We start from the raw sequence: 24,721 nt of genomic DNA on the forward strand, positions 1-24,721 counted from the left end.
GGACTAAATTATTATTACCATCAAGGACATGAATTTATTGAGGAAAGGAACATTTGCCACATACTGTTTATTCAAAGAAATAGCTTTATTAGAACAAACACACAACTATGTACAAAGCATAGGAGAACATCTTCAAAGCACAGAAAACATGTCCTCCACCCTCTGGAAACATGGGACAACATACATACAGCACTACAGTTATACAAATAAATCAATAATATATTGCATCTTTATTCAAAAATAAATTGCCCTGAATGGCATCAGAATTGGGCAACAGATATATCAAACACAGAAGGCAGAATTATGAACGAATAATAAGGATGTAATTTAAAGGGATTGTTCACTTTGAAATTAATTTTTGATATGTTTTAGCTTACCTCAAGGGCATCCAAGATGCAGGAGTCTTTGTTTCCACAGTATTTTCAATTTTGATATTTTTAGGTCAAACCGTTGTTGTCTGTCAGTCATATAATGCAGGTCTATGGTCACCACCTCAAAGAGCATGCACAAAGAAGACCAAATTAAACATGATTTAATGACTCATAAATTAAGTACACATTGATGGACTAAGACACGAAATGAGCGTTTTGTGAGAGAAAACAAACAGTATTTATATTGTTATTGTATAAATGTGTATATATATATACATATTTAGATATACACAAAAATGCAATATATCTTAATATGTTTAGATCTTCACAGTAAAACTTCTGAAATCTGTGTAAACAATGAGTGACGTACCAGTGCAAGATCGCTTCTGGCACTTTCCGCCGCATGCGCAGATCATATATATATATATATATATATATATATATATATATATACACACAAACACACACACTGTTCATTTTCTCACACAAACCGCTCGTCTCGTATCTTAAGCCATCAACGTGTACTTCCAGTTATGATTCATTAAATCATGTTTAATTTGTACTTCTCTGTGCATGCTCTTTTAAGAGATCCCCATAGACTTCCATTATATGACTGATGCCCTTGATGTAAGCCAAAACATTTCAAAAAAATAATTTCAAGTAAACTATCCCTTTAAAACTCTTAATTCAAGTCCTGTAGGCTTGGCTCATCAGGGCGAAGTGAATCCAAGTCTTTGCGACGCGTGCTTGAGGTTCACCTTGATGTACATACACCTCAGTGGCTGTGGAACCGAATTTCATGACCCCTTCTGCAAAGTTGAAAAAGACAATGATTTAGATGTATGCAAAGGCAATCTGCCCCAAGTCCCCACATTTGTAAGCAAAAATATGTTTCTTCTGCATCCACTACCTGGTTTCCTTCAGGCGATGGCAGATGTCGACCAGTAGTTTCAGGACCTTTTTCTGGAACACTGAAGTAAACAAACACATTTGGTGATGTTTACAATACTCTAATTAGAATAACAAAGTTTGATAGCTCACAAGGGAGAAGGTGTCTATTAAAAGTGTCTTCTCCACTGCCAATAGATCAATACTTACCACCAGGTTTCAGTCACTGCATCTCCCAGTCTCAGTCACTGCATCTATACCACAAAAAATGTGTTATAAAGTTATTATCAAATGATGAAACTGAACAGATTTATAAGATATTTAATAACTTGGTCAAACATTTATAACGGAATATAACATGCCATGTTCCAGTTCTCTTTGGCGTTTTCACCACTGTCTCACGCTCAAAGTCATCTATAAACACAAACGTTAATACAAATTAGTTTAGTTTTACTTTTTATTTGACTGGGGCCTGTTCAAAAGAAAAGAGGATAAGATCACAACACGTAACGTTACCTTGTTTAGGTGTTTTTTCTCCTATCAGCGAAGGACACCTCACTCCTTACAGTCCCTGAGAGACAAAACAAATCACAAACACCTGAAGATTTCACTCCATCACACAAAGTGATGCAATTTTACAAACAAGGATAGCCTACGTACACTAGAGCATACAAGCACATTACGCGCTTTATGTTTCATGACCCTGGCACTTATTATTTTTTCATAATTTCTGACGATATTCACAGTAAACGCATTGGGAAAAGCCAATTGAACACTCAGTACGAGTTAGTACAGTACAGTTACTACTGTACTGTAGTACTAACGTACAGTTTAGTGTCCCAAATTGTTCAAATTGAAACGAAACTAAAAAAGAATTAAGAGCAGCAAGCTAACGCAAAACAAAAAACTGTTCCGTTAGGTTAACACCCTTGGACATTCGCGGCAGTATCACAGCAGATTTGTGAAGTTTAAGACAATAACGCTAAACTACCAAACACTACACATGGACATAGAATTCACTAAGTTGGACGAACTTACCTTCAATTTAGAGGAAAAGATGGGTTCACCAGCGATCATGACGGCGAAGCAGGCTGAATATCTGTGCCGTTATTTCTGCTTGAATAACACGCCACATGCCTGGCACGTTGCCTCAGCCAATCAGAGTGGCTGACGTTACAGGTTGGATTATGATGATATGCTGCCTCAGCCAATCAGAGTTACGTTTACTGGTTTTTGACTCCGGTTGAAAGGCTGTCGTCGGCTGTCCTTGACTTTTCTGCTGCTGTTCATTTTAAATTAGGAATAAGGTGGATATACCCAAATAGGCTACCATGAAATGTAAAAATACATATATGCATAAATAAATAACTTTATTAGGCTACTTAAAATAAATAAACCAGTAAAAATTTTTGTAAAAAACAAAAACAAAAAACATCTGTTTATAACTGTGAATTAACATCCAAGATGTTATCATAGGCCTATATTTTGAAAACTACTTCTGTAAATGTTATGATGAATCTTGTAATTGTATTAGGAAAATTTCATATTCATAAGAGTAAAATGAATAATTCTAAACCTTGTTTGAAGTTTTTTTTTTTTTGGGTCTGATTTTCAGTTTTCAGTATATTTATTGAGTCTCTCAAATGTATCTAAAAATGTAGTGATACAATTGTATTTGCTAAAGAATATTGAAGCTAATTGAAAAGTGAATTTATGTGTATGCTATTTTCTTTCTTTAAATAGTACAAATTACTGGTTTCTAACTTTCCCTTAAATCATAATATTATACACAATAGAGATAGTCCCTTTCCTGTTTTTATTTCATTTGTTCAATTCTGTCCTATTTTTATTTGTTTCTTATTTATTGTGAAATTATTATTTGTTGATTGTTATCTTTTTGGATGTCATGATGCAATGTTAAAAAAAATAAAAAATAAAAAAAAAACACACGGTAATTAGGTTATACTGAGCCTGATCTATTTCTACCAGAGATTGTCTTAGAATGAAGTTCCTTTCAGAAAAATGTTACCTGGGGTGAAACTCCCCTACCCTTATTTGCATGTGTATAGCTCACAGCATTTTCATTTACATGTCAAAGCCTCCTCTAGATTTAGGAGAAGGGGGGACAATGGGGGGACAACTGCCAAGCAAGGCCCACGTCAATTTCCGGCAATTCACGGCAGTTTTGAGTGTTACCTGTAAATTGCCGTGTGCAGCCGTAAACCTGAACTTCCACGACAATCTACAGTGCCGCTTACTGACGAAAATCCCACTTTTCATGCAGTGAAACTGTAATAAAGAGAAAAGGTTTATTCTTGTGAGGAGGCCTCTTTTCAGAGCCGCAGCTACCCAGCTCGGAAAACCAGAAGACCTGTTTGATTTACCACAAACATGACATTTTATACAGTAAAACTCCTCCTTCCTAGTTTCTGTAACTTTCCACATCTGTTGTCTCAAAAGGTGACCATGCCCCTCCTTGCCACCCAAAGGCTGTATAATTAACATAAGAAACAGGGCCATTTGTTCTACCACTTTGTGTGTGTGTGTGTGTGTGTGTGTGTGTGTGTGTGTGTGTGTGTGTGTGTGTGAGAGAGAGAGAGAGAGAGAGAGAAACATATGATGGCTATTATTCATATTAGTTAATATTAAATTTTTCCACAACACAGGTCTTCATCTGCCATGTATTTACATTATACAGATGAAGTTTGAAGCAAATCGGGTAAAAATAAAATGGTGAGTTCAAAGCATTTTGAAAGTGACACACTTTCTGCTGCCAGTTGGTGGCGCTATAACTTTGACTCACAATAGTCACATCCATGTGATCATCCTCTTACAGCGAACACACTGCTAAAGTTTCATCAGGATCAGTTAATGTATGCAGAAGTTATAACACTCTTCCTGTTTCATGTTTCTCGCCATAATTTTGTTTCCTCGGCACGGCCAAACCGTTCGAGGTATCAAAAATCCCCTGGAAATTTTTTATTCTCAATGTCTTGACTTCACGCTGATCGAGTTTTGTGGCATTTCTTTGAATTCTCTAGAGAAGTACTTTAAATTATTCCATTGCATGTTTTTTACAAATAACCCTAAATAGCCAACTTCCTGTTGGGCTGGGGTAAAAAGTAAGAGTGTGAAGTATACATGAACCGATGAGATCCATATGTTTACCGAGTTTCATATTATTACATGCAAGTGTGTTTGATTTATGGACCAAATTTTCAGACCAAGTTTATTGACCAAGTTAATCTGATTAATAAACTAATTATATAAAACTATTGTCAATGCACTACAATTAAACTAGTTATATGCCTTTACTTATAAAAAATAAAAATAAAAACTTATTTAAATAATACCAGGCTTAAGAAATGTATTTTCTTTATGCAGGTCATACACCCAACAGTGAAATAGTTAAGCCCCCTCCCCCTGCACACACACACAGACAGGCACACACACACACAGACAGGCAAAGACACAGAGACACGTAGGCTCAGAGAGAGCATGACCATATTCAAACAAAAATATCTGACTTTCTGTGGGTCCTAGCAAATAAGTGTAAATTAGAAAGTTGTCCGGCTCGAGGAGTACAATATACATACCAATTTTTGTAACTCTAGACAAAACTAACAACCCCACTTTTGTCAAAAGGTGGCGCTACTGAGCCCTCACCATGCCTGTTTCTGAAACTTTGCACATGTCTACTGGCTAATAAATGTGATGTGTCTGTCGAGTTTCATGCAATTTGAAGCATGCTAAGGGTCTCAAAAGCATCCTAAAAGAATGGTAAAGTTTGATGCGTTGCCACGGCAACAGTTTAAAAGATATCAAGAATCCATTCCCAGGTCTACATCTGCCGTATGTTTACATTATACAGATGAAGTTTGAAGCAAATCGGGTAAAAATAAAAGGGTGATTTCAAAGCATTTTGAAAGTGAGACACTTCCTGCTACCAGTTGGTGGCGCTATAACTTTGACTCACAATAGTCACATCCATGTACTCGGCCTCTTACAGCGAACACACTGCTGAAGTTTCATCAAGATCAGTTAATGTATGCTGAAGTTATGTCACACTTCCTGTTTCACGTTTCTTGCCATGATTTCGTTTCCTCGCCACGGCCAAACCGTTCGAGATATCAAAATTCCCCACACAAGCTTTCATCCTCAATGTCTTGACTTCATGCTGACCGAGTTTCGTCGCATTTGGATCAAAGCTCTAGGAGGAGTATTTCACATTCCATTGCGTGTGTTTTACAAACAACCCTCAATAGCCGACTTCCTGTTGGGCTGGGGTAAAAAGTAAGAGTGTGAGGTATAGATGAAACGATGAGATCTTCATGTGTACCGAGTTTCATATTATTACATGCAAGCGTGTTTGAGTTATGGACCAAGTGTTCGGACCCCGCTCCAGGGGGTGCTGACGAGCCCCCCTGCCACGCCCGGGTACCATCTTCAGGCCGGCTCTGATGGCCGCGGGTTCTGACCCGTGTGCAAAGTTTCAAGAGTTTTCGAGCATGTTAAGGGCCCCAAAAGTGCCAAAAAGGTAGTAAAATAATAATAAGACATATAGCTGCGAGCAGCGATTGCGGGCCCAAGCCGGTGGCAACGCAACCCCGGTGCCTTTAGTTACCTAAACCCCACTTTTGTCAAACCCCGATTTGCTTCAAACTGCACCGGGGTGGTGGTACCGCCAGCTTTGGCCCTTCATCGCTGCTCGCAGCTATATATATACATATATATATAAAGCCGGTGGCACCGCCACCTTGGTGCCTTTAGGGTTATTCTGCATGACATGCAAAAATGTAGCCCCCGCTTTGACTGAGAATGAGGTTAGTGTTTTAAAATTTTTAGGAAAACAAATACATTGAAATATAGCACATGAATTTTAAACTCTTTCAGCTTCAATTACAAATACAATCTTACTTTTATTTAAAGAAAACTATACATTTAAAAGATGGGGTTTATATGCATATTTTGTCATTTAAAAAAATACAAAATTGTTATGCTAACAGACAAGGACTTAGAGACGAGGACTTGCAGGAAAAATCATAGCCAACCACACACACACACACACACACACACATATAAACACAGACAACAGCCCTCCCCTCCCCACACACGCACACACACACACACACACACACACACAAAGACACCAGCAACCCCCCCCTTCCCCACACAGACACTGATAGAGACAAGATACACATCCAAAACTACAATATCTAACTTTCTTTTGGTCTGAGCTTCTTACTGTTAATTAGAGAGTTGATCGGCTTGACAAGAACAATATACGTGGCAAGTTTTGTAACTGTAGATAAAACGAGCAAAGTTTTAACACATTTTTTGTGTCCTTTTTCAGTCATAAAATTCATTTCCTCGCCACGGCCAAACCGTTCGAGAAATCAAACATCCGTCCGGAATTGAGCATCCTCAATGTCTTGACTTCATGCACACCGAGTATGGTGGTGATTGGTAAACACATGCGTTGTAATTTGATGTATTTCTCCTAGGAGATTTATTCAAACAACCCATAATTCCCAACTTCCATTTGAACTGTCTTAACTTAGAGCATGAAAGTTGCAGAGATGGGACCAAGTCACACATGTGCAAGTCTCAAGTAAGTCCCAAGTATTTTTTTGGGGGGGGCAAGTCAAGTCAAGTCACAGGCTATGTCATGTCAAGTCAAGTCAAGTCTTGTAGTAGGTTAAGTCAAGTGCAAGTCAAGTCACCTTATTATTGTAATTTTACATGCAGCATCTGATCTTAATAAAGTGAAAAGACAAGATAAGTATTTGCCAGTAAATTACAATAATTTGCATTGTAAATACTCATGTTCAGTAAAATACACAATGGAATCAAACTAAATTGTAACTTCATAAAATTATTTATTTTTCACTTCTGCCAACAGTGTGTTTGAAATGTTTTAAATTTTCAATATTGAGTCCATAAAACAAATAACAGCTTAACATCCTACAGACTCTCTGAACACCTCCCTCTCTCTCAAACACAGTTTACAAACAATATTAAACTTTGTTACATTTCTCTTCTCTCTCTCTCTCTCTCTCTCTCTCTCACACACACACACACACACACACACTTTCTCTCTCTCTCAAGAAGCAAAAACATGACTGTTAAAGGTTGTATCAGCGATGGCGGGGTAACATCACTTCTGTTGATGTTCAAATAAAACAGAGAGCTAGCTGGCTACTCCCTCCCATGCAATTGAAACTCTTCTAAACGTGAATCTATGGGCATCAGTTTGGTTTAAAATGGACAGAGGCGCATTCGGAAGTGCGTTTGGGTACAATGACGCGTTCATTTACTTTTCTCTTTTCATGTTTTGAAAGACGATGTCCTGTAGCTTACTAATTTAAAGAAATAAAAATGTATACAAAAATGAGATGATGTCCTGACTTGTTTTATGAAAAAAGCCCTAAGTTTTCAAAAAGCATTAGACATTACTCACTTACTCCCAGTAATTACTCCCAGTCAAGTTTGATAAAAATACATTTTTAGTTTATTTTTATTATTAAAATGCATTTAAGAAAATATATTTATATAAATCTGATTTATTGTTGACTGGTGTGTGTTTAAAATTTGTTTTCAGAATAAAATGGAACTGTTCAAGCAAGTTGTAGAAATCCTCCCTCCGGAACGTTATAGGTTGCTACAAAGGCAAAGTGCAGTAACTACACAAACAAAGAAACAGAGAGAAAAACGTCTTTAAAGTTTTTATACCAGCCAGTATACAATGAGTCTTAACTCATTTTTGACCAAATGTGTAGTTACTGTGCTTTGCCTTTGTAGGGCAGTATTGCTAGGGGTTCCTACAGGAAAACTGAACTCCCTGAGCTTCTTCCTGTATTCGCGAAGTTGACCGTGTGTATAAAATATCTTCTTATTAAACTGTATGGACACTGACAAAGTTCTCAATGCTTCGTTTTGAATGTAGGGACCCTTATTATGTTAGTGTGGGGCTATTTTGAGCCTTGTTAGTGGTAATAACAAGCGATTTTTATTTGTCATTACTCTATGCCCTATATACTAGCGTTATACTAGCGTTATAGGCTAACCTGTTTTTATAGATAAAACTATTTAAATTCGGCAATCATGAAAACAAATCTCAGATAACGGTTGACTTGGTAACAATGTGTAATTTTTGCGTCGGAGTTCTCCTTTAACTTACATTAGCTAGCTAACTACGAACGAGCTAACCAGATAACATTAACAAATTGACAAGCACTTACTGGGCAGAATGGCTCTTCAAATGACGGACGAAATTGGACGTTGTCGTCTGGCTGTCCGCGATGTTAACGTTGCATGTCTTGCAAAGCGCTGTTCTTTTGCCACCTTTTTGTAAGAAATTCTTGAAGCCGAAAACGATGACCCTCGGTATCCCTCTGGCTGACATGTTGATGTGATATGATATCTGATGTAAGTGGGCGTGGTGTGCGTAAGGGATCTCGTGATCCAGTCATGACAGCGCTATTCTCAGCCTGCGCTCCAGCTGGATCAACTTTATTTTTTTTACATAATTTATATATTTTATATTCAAACTGAAAACATGATGTGATTAACACTCAAGTCATTCAAGTCATCGTGTCTCAAGTCAAGTCAAGTCCAGAGTCTTTAACTTCCGAGTCAAATCTCAAGTATTTTATTTTTTGTCAAGTCAAGTCACAAGTCATAAAAATAGCGACTCTAGTCCAAGTCACAAGTCCCCATGTCTGGAAAGTTGTCTGGCCTGATGTGATCTATAAGTGTAGCGAGTTTCATATTATTACATGCAAGTGTGTTTGATTTATGGACCAAATTTTCAGATCAAGTTTATGGACCAAGTTAATTTAATTAATAAACTAATTATATAAAACTATTGTCAATGCACTACAATTAAACTGGTTACATTATGCCTTTACTTATAAAAAATTAAAATAAAAACTTATTTAAAACATACCAGGCTTAAGAAATGTATTTTTTTATGCAGGCCAGACACACAGCAGTGAAATGGTTAAGCCCCCTCCCCCTGCACACACACACACAGACAGGCACACACACACACACACAGACACAGACAGAGACGTAAGCTCATAGAGAGCATGACCATATTCAAACAAACATATCTTACTTTCTGTGGGTCCTAGCTAATGAGTAGGGTTGGGAACCGAGAACTGGTTCTTTTCCAGAACCGGTTGTGTTTTTGAAAAAATACCGGAACCGTGCAAAATTCCGAAGTTTCGGTTCCGAAAACGGTTCTGATGCCGATGCGATATCATCATGTGGGCGAAGTGCTGGGAGTAGAAGACGCCGTCTTATTCCTAAATGACAAAAACTTCACCACTGAAGTTGTGATTTGCTCTCACACGCGCTGCATTTGTCACACACAGACACACGCACGCTGCGCGCGCCGACCGCCGAGTCACTCTCTAGCCTACATTCAAATCTGTTTGCGCTGAGAGAGGGAGAGAGCAGTTGTCGATATGAAACTGCTTTACAATCACACAGTCTCAATATTTATTTGTTTCACATATTCAAATGATTTCCGTTACAGAATTAGTGAGATTATAGTTTGAGTAAACATTGACGGTAGTGGTCAAAACAGATGCAGTCCGTATATTTTTTGTGTTCAGAATTTACAAAATATATACAATGAGCGAGTGCATCATAATGTTTTTTTTCAAACCGTGTTTTTGTCTTATCTTGAATCACTACGTAAAGCCTGTAATAAGCGTTAATACTCGGACTTCTTGTTTAGACTGGCCGGCGGATCGCAGCTGCTGCGGAGTAGCCCAATGCCTGCGTGACTCGTCATGGACATAAACAGAGAGAAGTAGCTCCGGCAACAATGTTCTTCGCAAGACGCATGCAGTTCTGTTTATTAACTGCTAGAGCGCCGATTTATCCAGTAATGAAATAAGTAAAGTCTTTATGAATCAATCATTCAAACCGTTTTAAAAAATAATCTGTTCTACACACATATGTGTGTTAAAGCATATTCTACTCCTTCTGAGAGGGTATTCTTCACTGTTGGAGATACAATAAAGGAGAGGTCTAAATTATTATAGAGAATGCAGAATTTTTTAATTTCCTTTATATATATATATTTTTTTTTTTTTGCAAAGATTGCTTAATAATATTTTGAGTTTGTTTACATTACCAGTCTGTTAAACTAATTTGTCAAGTACTATAAGAAATAAACACAAAAAGGATTGTGGATTTTTCTCTTACTAATATTTTTAATTTAATGGGAACCGGAACCGGAATCGTTTGGCGGAACCGGAACCGGAAAATTTCTCACGATTCCCAACCCTACTAATGAGTGTCAATTAGAAAGTTGTCCGGCTCGAGGAGTACAATATACATACTGATTTTTGTAACTCTAGATAAAACTAACAACCCCACTTTTGTCAAAAGGTGGCGCTACTGAGCCCTCACCACGCCCGTTTCTGAAACTTTGCACATGTCTACTGGCTAATAAATGTGATGTGTCTGTCGAGTTTCATGCAATTTGAAACATGCTAAGGGTCTCAAAAGCATCCTAACAGAATGGTAAAGTTTGATGCATTGCCACGGCAACAGTTTAAAAGATATCAAGAATCCATTCACAGGTCTACATCTGCCATATGTTTACATTATACCCACACACAGAGAGAGAGATAGTGAATCGCAGGGGAAATAAATCCATTCAAACTACAATATCTGACTTTCTGTTGCTCAGAGCGAATGACTTTAAATTGGAAAGTTGATCGGCTTGACGAGAACAATATACGTGGCAAGTTTTGTAACTGTAGGTAAAATGAGCAAAGTTATAACACACTTTATGTGTCCTTTTTTAGTCATAAAATGCATTTCCTCGCCACGGCCAGACCTGTCCGGAATTGAGCATCCTCAATGTCTTGACTCCATGCACACCGAGTTTGGTTGTGATTGGTAAACACATGCGTTGTAATTTGATGTATTTCTCCTAGGACAATTATTCAAACAACCCATAATTCCCAACTTCCATTTGAACTGTCGTAAAACTTAGAGCACGAAAGTTGTTTGGCCTGATGTGATCTATAATTGTACCGAGTTTCATATTAATTCATGCAAGTGTGTTTGATTTATGGACAAATGTTCGAATCCCAGTCCAGGGGGCGCTGTCGAGCCGCCCTGCCACGCCCAATTACCAGCTTCAGCCCGGCCCTGATGGCCATGGGTTCTGACCCGTGTGCAAAGTTTCAAGAGTTTTCGAGGATGTTAAGGCCCCCGAAAATGCCAGAGAAGTCGCACACAGCAAATAACCCCACTTTTGTCAAAAGGTGGCGCTACTGAGCCCTCACCACGCCCGTTTCTGAAACTTTGCACATGTCTACTGGCTAATAAATGTGATGTGTCTGTCGAGTTTCATGCAATTTGAAGCATGCTAAGGGTCTCAAAAGCATCCTAACAGAATGGTAAAGTTTGATGCATTGCCACGGCAACAGTTTAAAAGATATCAAGAATCCATTCACAGGTCTACATCTGCCATATGTTTACATTATACAGATGAAGTTTGAAGCAAATCGGGTAAAAATAAAAGGGTGATTTCAAAGCATTTTGAAAGTGACACACTTCCTGCTGCCAGTTGGTGGCGCTATAACTTTGACTCACAATAGTCACATCCATGTGATCGTCCTCTTACAGCGAACACACTGCTGAAGTTTCATCAAGATCAGTTAATGTATGCTGAAGTTATAACACACTTCCTGTTTCACATTTCTCGCCATAGTTTCATTTCCTCGCCACGGACAAACCGTTCGAGATATCAAAAATCCCCTCGCAAACTTTCATCCTCAATGTCTTGACTTCATGCTGACCGAGTTTCATCGAATTTGGATCAAAGCTCTAGGATGAGTATTTCACATTCCATTGCGAGCGTTTTACAAACAAACCTCAATAGCCGACTTCCTGTTGGGCTGGGGTAAAAAGTTAGAGTGTGAGGTATAGATGAAACGATGATCAACATGTGTGCCGAGTTTCATATTATTACATACAAGCGTGTTTGAGTTATGGACCAAGTGTTCGGACCCCGTTCCAGACGAGGCGCCCTGCCACGTCCGGGTACCATCTTCAGCCCGGCCTTGATGGCCGCGGGTTCTGACCCGTGTGCAAAGTTTCAAGAGTTTTTGAGCATGTTAAGGGCCCCAAAAATGCCCAAAAGGTAGCAGAAAAATAAAAAGAAGAAGAAGAAGAATAAATATAGCTGCGAGCAGCGATTGCGGGCCCAAGCCGGTGGCACCGCAACCCCGATGCCTTTAGTTACCTAAAGGCACCGGGATGGTGGTACCGCCGGCTTTGGCCCTTTATCGCTGCTCACAGCTATATTTATATTTAATATAAAGCCGGTGGCACCGCCACCTTGGTGCCTTTAGGGTTATTCTGTATGACGTGCAAAAACGTAACCCCCACTTTGACTGTCGAAAAGAAGTGTATTGTAGAGCTTGCATCAATGCGGACTCGATGCGCTGTGCGCTGTAACTCCATGTGGCTTTAAGCGCATCATTCTCCACTCGGGATGCGCATAAGCGTTTTGTGCCACACTGTACTGAGCCTTTCATATCATAATGCAATGACAGATTATTAATTGCCTTTCTTGTTCTGTTCTATCTATTATATGTAGATAATAGATAGGACAGAGCACTAAAAACCTCAAACAAAGCACTAAAAACTTAAGCTGTTTGCTGTGTAGTCTGAGAATGAGCTGTTTGATTTGCACCCTCTTCCTCTTCACTGTCCTCCATAAAAAACAGCTATTCAGGTCCATGTTGTTCTAGAAAGTTTGTATGTTGCTGCCTCATTTAACATCTCTGCTATACATTTAAAACATGGCTATATCTAAAATAATTTATCTTTTTGATTTTTGTTATCTTGTTTTTCATGAATGTATTTTACAACAATACAAAGAGCAATGTGTATTTACCACTAATATAGTTTGTAATGGCTTTTTTTGTCATAGATTATAATCATATATTTTTTTGGATTTGTTATTTATCTTTATAATGAAGTTGTCTGTATTAAGTAGATTGTGTTTAACACACAGTGATTTATGAGTTCAACACATAGTTATAGAAATTCTACTTTATCTAAAAAAACCTGCACTTTATACACACACACACACACACACACACACACACACACATACATAAATACATGTAAATAAAAATACAAAAAGAAACATCAAATGTGTTTTTAGTCAGAGTATTATTTTATACAGAAACAAATATTTGTAATTCAGAAAAGAATGAAGTTAGTGTTTTAAAATCTTAAGGAAAACAAATATATTGAAATATAGCACAAGAATTTTAAATTCATTCAGCTTCAATTACAAATACAATCTTACTTTTATTTAAAGCAAACTATACATTTAAAAGATGGGGGTTATATGCCTATTTTGTCATTTAAAAAAAATACAAAATTGTTATGCAAAAAGACAAGGACTTAGAGACAAGGACTTATAGGAAAAATCGCAGCCAGCCACACTGTGTGGTTCAAACATACATAAACACAGACAACAGCCCTCCCCTCCCCCCCCCCACACACACACATATGCACACACACACAAACACAGACAACAGCCCTCCCCTCCCCACACAGACACACACACCCACACAGAGAGAGAGAGAGAGAGAGAGAGAGAGAGAGTGAATCGCAGGGGAAATAAATCCATTCAAACTACAATATCTGACTTTCTGTTGCTCAGAGCGAATGACTTTAAATTGGAAAGTTGATCGGCTTGACAAGAACAATATACGTGGAAAGTTTTGTAACTGTAGGTAAAATGAGCAAAGTTATAACACACTTTATGTGTCCTTTTTTAGTCATAAAATTCATTTCCTCGTCACGGCCAGACCGTTCGAGATATCAAAAATCCGTCCGGAATTGAGCATCCTCAATGTCTTGACTTCATGCACACCGAGTTTGGTTGTGATTGGTAAACACATGCGTTGTAATTTGATGTATTTCTCCTAGGAGAATTATTCAAACAACCCATAATTCCCAACTTCCTTCTTAAAACTTAGAGCACGAAAGTTGTTTGGCCTGATGTGATCTTTAATTGTACCGAGTTTCATATTAATTCATGCAAGTGTGTTTGATTTATGGACAAATTTTCGAATCCCAGTCCAGGGGGCGCTGTCGAGCCGCCCTGCCACGCCCGGTTACCAGCTTCTGCCCGGCCCTGATGGCCATGGGTTCTGACCCGTGTGCAAAGTTTCAAGAGTTTTAGAGGATGTTAAGGCCCCCGAAAATGCCAGAGAAGTCGCACACAGCAAATAAAGGGTTAAAATTAACCTGACAGGCGCCCCTCCTCTCACTCACACAGAGAGACACTGAGAGACTGGCAAAATTCTGAGATTTTCTCTACATTCAAACAAACATATCTGACTTTCTGTGGGTCCTAGCTAATGAGTGTCAATTAGAAAGTTGTCCGGCTCGAGGAGTACAATATACATACTGATTTTTGTAACTGTAGATAAAACTAACAACCCCACTTTTGTCAAAAGGTGGCGCTACTGAGCCCTCACCACACCCGTTTCTGAAACGTTGCACATGTCTACTGGCTAATAAATGTGATGTGTCTGTCGAGTTTCATGCAATTTGAAGCATGCTAAGAGTCTCAAAAGCATCCTAAAAGAATGGTAAAGTTTGATGCGTTGCCACGGCAACAGTTTCATAGATATCAAGAATGCATTTACAGGTCTTCATCTGCCGTATATTTACATTATACAGATGAAGTTTGAAGCAAATCGGGTAAAAATAAAAGGGTGATTTCAAAGCATTTTGAAAATGACACACTTCCTGCTGCCAGTTGGTGGCGCTATAACTTTGACTCACAATAGTCACATCCATGTGATCGTCCTCTTACAGCGAACACACTGCTGAAGTTTCATCAAGATCAGTTAATGTATGCTGAAGTTATAACACACTTCCTGTTTCACGTTTCTCGCCATAGTTTCGTTTCCTCGCCACGGACAAACCGTTCGAGATATCAAAAATCCCCTCGCAAACTTTCATCCTCAATGTCTTGACTTCACGCTGACTGAGTTTCGTCGAACTTGGATCAAAGCTCTAGGAGGAGTATTTAACATTCCATTGCGAGCGTTTTACAAACAAACCTCAATAGCCGACTTCCTGTTGGGCTGGGGTAAAAAGTAAGAGCGCGAGGTATAGATGAAACGATGAGAGCAACATGTGTACCGAGTTTCATATTATTACATACAAGCGTGTTTGAGTAATGGACCAAGTGTTCGGACCCCGTTCCAGGGGGCGCTGACGAGCCGCCCTGCCACGCCCAGGTACCAGCTTCAGCCCGGCTCTGATGGCCGCGGGTTCTGACCCGTGTGCAAAGTTTCAAGAGTTTTCGAGCATGTTAAGGGCCCCAAAAGTGCCCGAATAGTCGTTAGAAAAATAAAAGAAAAAAAAAAAATAATCGGAAGGAAAACAATAGGGCCTTCGCCCTTTCAGGGCTTGGGCCCTAAATATAGCTGCGAGCAGCGATTGCGGGCCCAAGCCGGTGGCACCGCAACCCCGATGCCTTTAGTTACCTAAAGGCACCGGGATGGTGGTACCGCTGGCTTTGGCCCTTTATCGCTGCTCACAGCTATATTTATATTTAATATAAAGCCGGTGGCACCGCCACCTTGGTGCCTTTAGGGTTATTCTGTACGACGTGCAAAAACGTAACCCCCGCTTTGACTGTCGAAAAGAAGTGTATTGTAGAGCTTGCATCAATGCGGACTCGATGCGCTGTGCGCTGTAACTCCATGTGGCTTTAAGCGCATCATTCTCCACTCGGGATGCGCATAAGCGCTTTGTGCCACACTACTGAGCCTTTCATATCATAATGCAGTGACGCAATGACAGATTATTAATTGCCTTTCTTGTTCTGTTCCATCTATTATATGTTGATAATAGATAGGACAGAGCACTAAAAACCTCAAACAAAGCACTAAAAACTTAAGCTGTTTGCTGTGTAGTCTGAGAATGAGCTGTTTGATTTGCACCCTCTTCCTCTTCACTGTCCTCCGTAAAAACCAGCTATTCAGGTCCATGTTGTTCTAGAAAGTTTGTATGTTGCTGCCTCATTTAACATCTCTGCTATACATTTAAAACATGTTGTCTCAATTTTATAGCATAAGAATGAAGTTAGTGTTTTAAAATCTTAAGGAAAACAAATATATTGAAATATAGCACATGAATTTTAAATTCATTCAGTTTCAATTACAAATACAATCTTACTTTTATTTAAAGCAAACTATACATTTAAAAGATGGGGGTTATATGCCTATTTTGTCATTTTAAAAAAATACAAAATTGTTATGCAAAAAGACAAGGACTTAGAGACAAGGACTTGTAGGAAAAATCGCAGCCAGCCACACACACACACACACATAAACACAGACAACAGCCCTCCCCTCCCCACACAGACACTCACACCCACACACAGAGAGAGAGATAGTGAATCGCAGGGGAAATAAATCCATTCAAACTACAATATCTGACTTTCTGTTGCTCAGAGCGAATGACTTTAAATTGGAAAGTTGATCGGCTTGACGAGAACAATATACGTGGCAAGTTTTGTAACTGTAGGTAAAATGAGCAAAGTTATAACACACTTTATGTGTCCTTTTTTAGTCATAAAATGCATTTCCTCGCCACGGCCAGACCTGTCCGGAATTGAGCATCCTCAATGTCTTGACTCCATGCACACCGAGTTTGGTTGTGATTGGTAAACACATGCGTTGTAATTTGATGTATTTCTCCTAGGACAATTATTCAAACAACCCATAATTCCCAACTTCCATTTGAACTGTCGTAAAACTTAGAGCACGAAAGTTGTTTGGCCTGATGTGATCTATAATTGTACCGAGTTTCATATTAATTCATGCAAGTGTGTTTGATTTATGGACAAATGTTCGAATCCCAGTCCAGGGGGCGCTGTCGAGCCGCCCTGCCACGCCCAATTACCAGCTTCAGCCCGGCCCTGATGGCCATGGGTTCTGACCCGTGTGCAAAGTTTCAAGAGTTTTCGAGGATGTTAAGGCCCCCGAAAATGCCAGAGAAGTCGCACACAGCAAATAAAGGGTTAAATTAACCTGACAGGCGCCCCTCCTCTCACTCACACAGAGAGACAATGAGAGACTGGCAAAATTCTGAGATTTTCTCTACATTCAAACAAAAATATCTGACTTTCTGTGGGTCCTAGCTAATGAGTGTCAATTAGAAAGTTGTCCAGCTCGAGGAGTACAATATACATACCGATTTTTGTAACTGTAGATAAAACTAACAACCCCACTTTTGTCAAAAGGTGGCGCTACTGAGCCCTCACCACGCCCGTTTCTGAAACTTTGCACGTGTCTTGACTTCATGCTGACTGAGTTTCGTCGAATTTGGATCAAAGCTCTAGGAGGAGTATTTGACATTCCATTGCGAGGGTTTTACAAACAAACCTCAATAGCCGACTTCCTGTTGGGCTGGGGTAAAAAGTAAGAGTGTGAGGTATAGATGAAACGATGAGATCGACATGTGTACCGAGTTTCATATTATTACATAAAAGCGTGTTTGAGTTATGGACCAAGTGTTCGGACCCCGTTCCAGGGGGCGCTGACGAGCCGCCCTGCCACGCCCAGGTACCAGCTTCAGCCCGGCTCTGATGGCCGCGGGTTCTGAACCGTGTGCAAAGTTTCAAGAGTTTTCAAGCATGTTAAGGGCCCCAAAAATGCCCAAAAGGTAGCAGAAAAATAAAAAGAATAATAAATAATCCCAAGGAAAACAATAGGGCCTTCACCCTTTCAGGGCTTGGGCCCTAATAAATAATCCTAAGGAAAACAATAGGGCCTTCGCCCTTTCAGGGCTTGGGCCCTAATTAGAAGAAGAATAAATAATCCTAAGGAAAACAATAGGGCCTTCGCCCTTTCAGGGCTTGGGCCCTTATAATCGGAAGGAAAACAATAGGGCCTTCGCCCTTGCAGGGCTTGGGCCCTAATAAATAATCCTAAGGAAAACAATAGGGCCTTCGCCCTTTCAGGGCTTGGGCCCTAATAATCCCAAGGAAAACAATAGGGCCTTCGCCCTTTCAGGGCTTGGGCCCTAATAATAATAGAAAAGAATAACCCTAAGGAAAACAATAGGGCCTTCGCCCTTTCAGGGCTTGGGCCGTAATAAATAATCCCAAGGAAAACAATAGGGCCTTCGCCCTTTCAGGGCTTGGGTATTAAAATATTGTTTTACAGTGTAGGCTGCTGTCATTTTAAGAATAGACTGATACACATCTGAGTTGATGCAGAGCTGTTTATATTCACTTAAGACGTAACAACTGCGTTCACGTGAATACTCACCAATACGGGCATTTTGACATTCTGTGTGTTCGTGTTGTGCAAGTGCAAGCATGAAAGAGAACTGAAACGTGCATATACACACGAGTCAGCATATGGTTATATTGTTTATATTTCACATGCACGTTCATAATCAAAAAAGATTATTCACATGCTCCTCAGTCGGAAAACAATATGTGTGGGTGCAGGGAAAATGCTCTTCACTGACAGACGTTGCAGGGACACGTATAATGGTGTGCTAAGCAAAGTTTCTTACAGCGCTTTGTGTGTTTTGTTTTTAAAAAGGCCTCCCTTGACAAACGTCTCGATCATTTTGCTATAAGTTAGTTTCTCAACTCACTTGAGTGTACAGCTGCGCTTACCTAAAGAAGTGAATGAAGTGATGGACAGCTGTCTTTCCTCATTTGACTGGTTGGGATTTCATGATATATTTATGATAACCCAGTTTCACCTGACAATGTTTCCACACAACATATTGATCCATTTGCAGTCAACTTGTTAAGAAGCTCCACAGAGCCACCCAGGGCATTTAGTTTGTAACTGAGTTTTAGTTTGCGTGTTTAGGATTTCACTGTATTTATAGCCAGCAAAGCAACATGTAGCAAAATTCGAATAGTATATACATTTTTTCGAATAATTACAGATTTTTTTAATTACGCACACCCCTTGTTACAACAGTTGAAAGATACTGCTATAAGTTACTTGTGCCAAATCTAAATTAACAAGTAACAGCTAAAAGATTGCATCTTAAAAAACTGATTATGAAATTGATTGTTTATAAATGTGTGCTTATTTTAAGGTTTTCTTTTCTGTTTTGCAGGTTGGAACATGCTAAAATGCATGCCAAACACAAAGGGCATGAAGCAATGCATGCAGAGATGGTTCTCATTCTCATTGTCACACTCGTCATTGCTCAACTTGTCCTGGTTCAGTGGAAACAGAGACACCCCAAATCATACAATGTAAGCCCATTATTTGCTCCCTTACACACACTAACACGCTCGTGCACAAAATAAAGTGGATTGAGCACGTTTAAGCTTTAAGCTAAAATCCTTTAAAGGTGCCCTAAAATGTTTTTTTAAATTATTTTATAATGTTTCCTGGGTTGCCCTTATAATGTTAGTATGTTTTTTAGATCAAAAATAGTCATAATTTAGAAATAAAAGGCATTTTCCCTAGCCTGATTTTAGCCTCTGATCTGAACACTCCGTTTAAAGGGGCGTGTCTGCTGTGTGTAACCGGCCTCTGCTGTGATTGGCTGACATGCTTTCATATAAAATAGCCAAGTATTACATGTGAAACTGTTTCGAATAATTTTACTCCAGCTATTATAGTTTTTTTTTTCTATTACAGCTATCGAGATTAACGAATCGTGAGATGTTTTTGAAGTATTTAGATCTATTCCCATCACATAAAATGTTGCTGTGTTGAGTATTGAGCAAGCAGAGGACAGACAGGCTGTCGATCGCGAGGATGAAGATCTTATCATTGCAACGCAATTTCTGCCTTCTCTGCTTTCATTAATGCAGACACGATCATGTAAATACAGCAAGAGCTTCGTTGTGCATTGTAACGTGCGTCATTGAATTCATAACAAGTTTGGCAAGTGTCCAGATAAACTCGCGCTGTGTGGAAAGATATTGATCGCTTTCTGTATACAATTTATTCACAATTATTATTATTTTTTCATCCTACTAAAAGAAACGATGTGAAGTCCCTGGCTTGACTTACTGATGCATAAACAGTATTGAACGATTTTGAGTGAAAGATTAACGTTAACTTTACCTGTCTGAACTTGAACAACAATAACACATCAGCTCGGTCCGAGCCCAGCTCTTGGGAATTGAGGAAACAGTCGTCGGTGAAATGTTTGGAAATATCCAGAGAAAATAAAATTAACCCATTGTTTCTTCAGAGGCTCGGATTAAGGAACTAAAAATACTTTTGTGTTCATGTGTACATCCAAACACTGATCAACGGCCATGCTTCGGCTGCGCAGCTCCGTCTCGTCTGTCACTGAACATGGGCTGGCATATGCAAATATTTTGGGTCATTCATATTAATGATCCCGACTTTTACGTCAGAGTCGGTATTATGTGGAGAGTCGCCTGTTTTTCAGGGGTGTTTTTCAAAAACGAGATTTAAGTAAGAAGGAGAAAACAATGATGTTTGAGACTCACTGTATGTCATGTCCATGTACTGAACTCTTGTTATTTAACTATGCAAACATAAATTCAATTTCACAGTATAGGGCACCTTTAAAATCATTGTTTTTTTCCCCCCATCAACCTACAATCTGTGGTTCATAATGGCAAATCAAAAACCAGATTAGTGATTATTTCACTTGAGCATAAATGTTTAAGTCAAGTCAAGTCAAGTCACATTTATTTATATAGCGCTTTTCACAATACAGATTGTATCAAAGCAGCTTCACAGTGATAACATGTAAGTAGCACAACACAGATCAACAACATTGCTAAACACTAAATAACCCCAACTGAGCAAGCTCAAAGCAAGCCAAAAGCAAGGCGACAGTGTCAAGGAACCAAACTCCATCAGATTGGATGGAGAAAAAACCTTGGGAGAACCCAGGCTCAGTCGGGGGCCAGTTCTCCTCTGGCTTACATTCATATTGTTTAAATATAAATATTAAATATAAATATTGTTTATGAATCAAACGGCGCCATAACATATCGCAGGCGTTGAGTCGTCTCATCACAGGCGTTGAGTCGTCTCATCACAGGCGTTGGGGCATCCGAAATCCCTGTGAGAGGCTGGACACAAAACTGGACCTGACGAACGCCATTTTTCTCGGGACAAGCGTCCCGAGATAACAGCAGAAAGGCAGATGGGAAATAATTAGCATAGCTGATGTTCATAATGATTTCCGTTATAACTCACAAACTCTCTGTAACCCGAACTCTCCGCAACCCAACCATACGCGCCGACCCGTTTGTCTAAAAGGCTGTCGAGCCCCACTGGTGCGTTAAGCAGTTTCAGTGGCAAACGGTTCCGTATGGCATAACAGAGGACTAGAAGGTAAGCATTATGTGAATGCTTGACTAAAGAGATGCGTCTTTAATCTAGTTTTAAACTGTGTCAGCGAGTCAGAGGCTCGGACCGTATCGGGAAGGCCATTCCAGAGTTTTGGAGCTAAATGCGAGAACGCCCTCCCTCCTTTACTGGACTTCGATATCCTAGGAATGACCAGAAGCCTTGAATTTAGTGATCTTAAGGAACGCGGTGGATTGTAGGGCGAAAGAAGGTCCGTTAAGTACATAGGTGCTAAACCATTTAGGGCTTTATAGGTCAGTAGTAGTATTTTGTAGTTGATGCGGAACTTAATAGGTAACCAGTGTAGAGATGATAAAATCGGTGTTATATGATCATATTTTCTTGACCTAGTAAGAACTCTAGCAGCTGCATTTTGTACTAACTGTAGCTTGTTTATTGAGGATGCAGGACAACCGGCTAATAAAGCATTACAGTAATCTAGTCTCGAGGTCATGAATGCGTGAACTAATTTTTCTGCATCAGAAATAGATAGCATGTTACGTAGCTTAGCAATGTTTCTAAGGTGGACATGACCATTAGACAGTACTTAGTACTTACACCTTTGTCACTAATTAGATCCTCAAGCCTTTTTGGGTATGATGCAACAAACTTTGCAAACCTGGATTTGGGGATTATTCTCAAGCTCTATCAGGGTAATTGGGAAACAGCGGTGGATAGCCATTTTCAAGTCTTTCCAGAGATGTTGCCATTTGTAAACAGCGTGAAAAATTGGTGCAAGGCCGGTGACGCGAGTACTAATGAAAGTCACCTGTGAGATGTACCTCACCGGCATCTCTCATGGAGGAACGAAAGCATAAAAAGAGGAGCAATGACGCTGAGGATCGAGAGACCGGTGAGTCTCACAGGTGATTGTAGCTGCCTGGTTCAAGAAAGATTGGACTCTTTAACTTATGATTCCCACACTTTATTCGAATGTCCATCATCACAGATAAAGGCACCGGCAGACACCATGTTTGTTGAGAATCAACGTAAAAGCGTGTACAAAGAGAAAATAAAATACCGAAAATAAATAAACATCCATCAAAACCAAATAAGTAAAATTAATGATTATATATATATCATTACTGTATAATCATACCTTGTTCTCCATTCAAACCAGGAGCTAAATCATTTTAACTTTCTTGCAAACCACAAGCTTTAGATACAATAACCATATACGTCTTGATATCATTCATACTGAAATGTTTTGACCATATGCGCATTATATCCGCTCACGTGAATGAACTTTAAAAAAAAAACCTCTGTTACCACAACACAAAGAACTCAAAATCAAAACAATTAAACCATACAAAAATAAATCAATTAAACGGGTCATATAATGGTACATGCACTTTTACAAGTTGATTTTACTGCAATGTGTGTTGTCAGTGCTAGTACACAACCATCATTTAATGATATAAATCCATCTAGTGTTTTTGTTTTAATCTCCTTTTATGTTTTCCCCTGCCTCAAATCGAGCCGTTCGACCGTGTGACTTCATACGGTCGCACGCCCCTCCCACAGTTGTTGATTGACAGCAGTGTTTTAACACAGACCTGGCCCTGAGCGACCGGCCCTGGCCCTTAATTGTCGAACTTCTTTGCGGCCGTCATCTTGTTCCGGTGAACAGTTAGTCCAGTTCAAACAGATACGGTTGCACAGATGTGTCCTCAGAGACCCCCGCTGTCATTCTCCAAAACCTCAACTGTTGTCAAGGCAACACTCTACGTGCGTTCACGCCCACAGAACAGAGGGGCAGGGTTTATTATTTAAAGGGATATGCACTGAAACGGAGTGCTGAAAACAAGAACTGATTTTGACCAGGTAAAATGGTGTTTTCTTAAAATACTAATGAGAATTTTTAATAAAAGTATATTACAAAGTTTTCATTTAGACCCTAAACATTTATATTAACTTGTACAAAAATGGCATTATATGACCCTTTAAAGGTGCTCTAAGCGATGTCGCACATGTTTTAGGCCAAAACATTTTTTGTCACATACAGCAAACATCTCCTCATTATCCGCTAGCTGCCTGTCCCCTAAACACTGTAAAAACGCGGTCTATGCAGACAACCCAGGTTCCACAAATGACATCAAAAACAAACTGCGGCAACCCGCTCCACGAAACATAACAAACTGTTCCAGCCAATAACTGACAAGAAGGCCCTGGTGGGTCATTGCACAGATGAGGAGGAGGAGGGAGGGTTTATCTAGCCTCCGTTTTGTTTGAAAATACTTTAAACGTCAACAAGAAGTCACGTCACCTGACATCGCTTAGAGCACCTTTAAGGACTATATATTATTTTCAAAGCAAATGACAAAGTAATACTGTTTTTGTGTATTTTCAATAAAATGCTTTTTTTTTTTAAATAACTTAAAAATATTAGTTTTAGTTTACAAAGCTCGTTATTGTCCCGCCCCTCAATACCTCACTGAGTTAGTGCAACCATTTCTTCCTGGACGGCCTCTTAGATCTAGAAACGACAATTTGCTTGTCGTCCCCAGGTTTAAACTATGTACTGTGGGTGGTAGGACTTTTAGTGTTGTAGGCCCTATGCTATGGAATAAGCTGCCGCCCAATCTTTGTGCCATCGACAACCTACTTCACCTACTTGATTTACCATGCTCAATAAATAAACTTCAATTCTATTTTCTCCCGCTTCTGCTCTCTCACCTCTGTTTTTATTTTATATCTTTTGTCAATTTATATTTTACATAAAGGTTTATATGTTTGTCATCTTTGACTTATGTTCATTGTTTTTAGTGTTTGGTTGGATCCATCTGCTTCTCTGCTTGTTCGCTTGAAATAGCATAATAAGCTGATTGCCTGTTTCATTTGTCTGTCTACTATTTGTATTTTTTGTGAAGCGACCTTGGGTTCTTGAAAGGCGCTTTAAAAAATAAACATTATTATTATTAAATAGTGATTTTATCAATATACTTATAACAACAAAATGTAACTCACCACTCTGGGAATATATAGTTTAAACGGTACATATCATGCTTTTAAATAATTAATTTTTACTTATAAATCATACATTTGTGGTCTATATAAAGCGTA

At 39.2% G+C, this 24,721-nt stretch overlaps 1 protein-coding gene and 1 long non-coding RNA gene across 4 annotated transcripts in view; one reads left to right on the forward strand and one right to left on the reverse strand.

Annotated features, from left to right (window-relative positions):
* The window catches only part of rnf121 (ring finger protein 121), a 141,188-nt gene that overhangs the window by 38,079 nt on the left and 78,388 nt on the right, over positions 1 to 24,721 (forward strand). For all 3 annotated transcript variants that reach the window (XM_089123423.1, XM_089123424.1, XM_089123425.1), the window contains one exon: positions 19,425 to 19,566. In XM_089123423.1, the coding sequence (XP_088979549.1) occupies positions 19,425 to 19,566 (142 nt within the window). The remainder of the gene's footprint in view (positions 1 to 19,424; positions 19,567 to 24,721) is intronic.
* LOC120459843 (uncharacterized) lies at positions 911 to 2,491 on the reverse strand. Its single transcript, XR_016147517.1, has 6 exons — positions 2,298 to 2,491; positions 1,776 to 1,830; positions 1,622 to 1,673; positions 1,470 to 1,513; positions 1,282 to 1,342; positions 911 to 1,180 (listed from the first exon to the last, which is right to left on the reverse strand). It is a non-coding gene; the product is annotated as an uncharacterized LOC120459843 (long non-coding RNA).

The sequence above is a fragment of the Pimephales promelas genome, chromosome 19 (assembly GCF_988280905.1).
Source record: "Pimephales promelas chromosome 19, fPimPro1.hap1.1, whole genome shotgun sequence".
NCBI classification, from domain to species: Eukaryota; Metazoa; Chordata; class Actinopteri; order Cypriniformes; family Leuciscidae; genus Pimephales; species Pimephales promelas.